The 3,958-nt window shown below is 29.2% G+C and overlaps 1 protein-coding gene across 1 annotated transcript in view; it reads right to left on the bottom strand.

The window, feature by feature from the left end:
- LOC117177703 (3-ketodihydrosphingosine reductase) overlaps window positions 1-3,116 on the bottom strand; it is an 11,468-nt gene extending 8,352 nt beyond the window's left edge. The window contains exon 1 of the mRNA XM_033368577.1: window positions 2,701-3,116. Coding sequence (XP_033224468.1) covers window positions 2,701-2,814 — 114 coding nt within the window. The 5' untranslated portion in view covers window positions 2,815-3,116. The remainder of the gene's footprint in view (window positions 1-2,700) is intronic.
- Window positions 3,117-3,958: the final 842 nt, after the last annotated feature.

The raw sequence follows: 3,958 nt of genomic DNA, 5'->3' as shown, positions 1-3,958 counted from the left end.
GTTACAACTTTTTGTCTTAAGAAAAAAAGATGCGCAATCAAATTTTACATCCATATATATCTTTTGAAAATTAAAATTCGAAAAATTTTTCTAAAGCCTCCAAGGGACTTCGTTTTCGCACGAAAAAATTGTATGTGCCCTTATTGCATCCGGACCCACAATTGTACTGATAGACACACCTCACGGACATGTCTTGTATTACGCAAGTGTTCATATTTTGAGATTATTTCATTCCTTCTAATCAGTTCACAAATTATGTGCGTAATAAATTGTTTTAATTCCTTCATATGGAATGCAAGTTTTAAAATTTTAATTCTAATCAATGCCAGTATATCTCTCTAGAGTTAAAATTATTTCAATTTACACATTTGAATAGATTTTTGTAATGAATTTTTGAAATGTTTTAATACATTATTAAAATATAAATAAATATAAATATAAATATTTTCCAAATTTATAAATTATAAAATGATTTCATTATTAAAAAAATAGGTTAAATAAATGCTTGCGTTAAATTTTACTGAGTCGATTGCGAGGAATAGGATTTCCTTTCTTCTGTTCCCGTTGGGGGATTTTTAGACGGAGGAAAAATCGGGTATTCACAGGAATACAAATTCTTGATTCTTCTGAATTCACCGCTTATTACAGACCATTTCCTAAATATCAGGCACATTAATCAAATGCAGAAAAATTAACTTTTTTTAATTAACCTACAACCAAAGAGTTCGGAGATGTTAGCATGTTCGCTATGATATCCCAAATTTTGAAGACACAATCTTTATTATTGTAGCAAAAAATCGAAGAAACCTCACGTTAGCATGTTCGCTATCATTTACCAAATTTTTAAGACAAAATATGTATTATTCTAGAGAAAAGCCGGGGGAACCTAAGACTGGTAAAATCGACAATTTTCTAAGTATCACATGACCTTAATAAAGGAAAAAAGTCATAGGTCTCTTTTTTTGAGATTTTTTTTCTGATATTAAGTTTAAATTATGTGTGCGTTATTATACAGAATACATTTCGGTCATCAAAAATAATTAAAATAAGTTTTTTTTTATAAATATTTGTTTTCATAATTATAAAAATGTAGGACCAGACCCACCTTTCTTAGTGTTTCTTATTTATTATCCTCAATTTTTAACTAGAATATGGCGCTTCGTGTGAAAATAAGTTCGGAAATAAAAAAAAGTGTCAGTAAGGTAGGAATCTGGTCAGTTCACTTAATTTTTTTAACTTAAGAACTTTGTTTGTTGATAAAATATCGGACTGAAAATACGGAAAATATATCAGAAGACCACAAAATAAGTTTATGTACTTTATTTGAGTAGAAATTACGATAAAAATGGTTTTCAAATAAATTAAGGGCATGTGATACTTAGAAAATTGTCGATTTTACCAGTTTTAGGTTCCAACGACTTTTTTTCTTTAATAATCAATATTTTGTCTTAAAAATTTGGGACATGATAGCGACCATGCTAACGGACGTCCCCACACACTTTTTTTTTGGTTTAATTCAAAAAAGTTTTAATTTAGCAAAATCTGATTAATTTACATAGCGCTTAGGAATTAGTATCGATTTTGCCAGTTTTAGTTACGGACGGCTTTTTTTCTAGAATAATCAAGATTTTGTCTTAAAAATTTGGGAAATGATAGCGAACATGCTAACGGACGTCCCCGCACACTTTATTTGTGTTTTTTTTTTCAAAAAATTTGTTGATATTGCTAACAACGTGTGTACATTTGGAAGTTATGTATGTTACAATTCTCCTGTGCGTTACTTCCAAACTACACAATATTTTTGGCCGAAAACTTTGGACTTGCAAATAAACATAGTAAATAATCTCCCGGAACTAACCCTTTTTGCAGGCAATCCAAAAATTTTAATTCATAAATAATTTCCAGATCATCGGAAAGACAGATTATAAACGACATAACCTCAAGATAATACATATGCATAAAATTTTTATTTAGCACAATAAATTTTTTTTGTTATTATCTCTCAAAAAAGAGTCCGCGGACGTCCGTTATGATATTTTATAGCATCTCCGAATTCAGTGTTTAAAAATTTTCATTTTTGTGGAAAAAAGCCGGGGAAACTGTAAGTATCACATGCCCTTAACTGAAACCATTTCTAGCATAACCTTGAAATGTTTTGAACCTAAGAACTTTCCTTATGTTTAAAATATCTGCGAGATATAACGAAAACGTACATAAACGTAATTTACTGTCGGCTCTTGCATTTCTGGAAGTTTGAAGACGATATTTTACATATAAAAAAGATTCTTAGGTTAATTTCTTTGAAAATCATTTTTAGCGAAATTTCGACTTAAATAAAATACACAAACGTAGTTTAGGGTATTCTGATGCATTTCCAAAGTTTCAGTGCGATATTTCATTAACAAAGAAAGTTCTTAAGTTCAAAGAAAATTCAGTACACTGAAAAAGTGAGGTCTGTAAAGAGGTGTATGTCTTGTTTACCAGCATACAATGAAAAATAGTTCGGTTATATGATATATTGGAAAATACATGCCGGAATTGTGTGGATTGCAAAGGGGGAGGATGCGGAAAATTTAACACTAAATTTTAAAATATCACACAAAAAAAGTCAGAAAGTCTGTGTACGTTCAATTTAAAAAAAATTTAAGAGAGCTTTTATGAATTTGTTTTTTTGAAACAAAAAAATGGATGAAAACTTACCACCACATGCTTGTTTTCCACATTTTTTAGTCGAGTTGGCCAGATTTGTTTTGCTGCCAAAACGAGGATCAACAATACAAGAAGACAAATTCCAATTCCTATCAAGGCACCCATTTCTTTTCAAGGATATAATTGCATACAGCCAGTTTTTTAGGGACTTTGCACCATAATCTAGTGCAAACGGACAAATAAACGAATCTATCAGGTTCTGAAGTCACATTAATTAACTAGAAGAATTCATTTTGTACTGCAGAATTTCAATTACAAGAAAAACCAACACTATTAAGAAAACAAACTGATAAACGTTAGTTCCCGAATTCAGTATACATCTGTTAACAATTATACACGACACACCATGAATGACAAAAACAACTGGGTACAAAGTACAAAGGGTACAAAGTGTCACAAAGAGTCATCTCAGTATCTCACTCAGCCCCCTGCCTCTACCGTATATGTGTATGTGTGTGTAGTTTTCTTACGATCCGGAGTGCAAATGTCGGTCCAACTAATCCAACAGATGGCGCCACAAAAAGTAGGTCTGTCTTTTTCATTGAATTGCATTAAGAAAAAGCAAAAATAATTAAAAACTTGATGCTGTTTGCAAAATAAGAGTACCTATTACTAATTATTTAAAAAAGAAAAAGTCATAAAAATATGTAGTTTAATATGAATAAAATTAAATTTTGAGATACATTTTGAAAGCAGTTCGAACTTCATATTTCTATGATTTATTTTGCTGATATTATTGATTTTATTATTTGTTCTAGATAAACAAAATTATTTATTGTTGAAATTATTAATGTAGCTCATGAAAAAATTAATAATATTTAAAACCCCAATGACAAAAATATTTAAAACATATACCTGATCAGAAGAATTGATAAAAAATATATTACTTGTATCCAATATAAATATAATAATAATTAAAATATGTAAGACTACAACTTAAGTTGCAATGTAAAGAAACTTTGTACCTTTTGAATCTTACCTATTTCAAGTTTTGAAGGAAATATTTGTAAAAAGTAGTGGTAATTGCAATTAAAGTGTTTGAGGGAATCATTTGGTTATAAGTCAATGACACGAATGATAAATGAGAAAATGGATTTAATATTATTTAATATAATGTATATATTTATTTAAATTGAACCAAACATCATATATACATTTATACAGTCCAATCATTTATTTGTTGCTTAATCTTGAAAGCTTTTTTCTCGCTGCATTCAGCCAATTCAGGAGATTTTGAATTAAATAGTTA

Source organism: Belonocnema kinseyi, chromosome 8 (genome assembly GCF_010883055.1).
Source record: "Belonocnema kinseyi isolate 2016_QV_RU_SX_M_011 chromosome 8, B_treatae_v1, whole genome shotgun sequence".
NCBI lineage: Eukaryota > Metazoa > Arthropoda > Insecta > Hymenoptera > Cynipidae > Belonocnema > Belonocnema kinseyi.
Note: the sequence above shows the minus strand (reverse complement) of the source record. Positions and strands in the feature narration are given on the sequence as shown.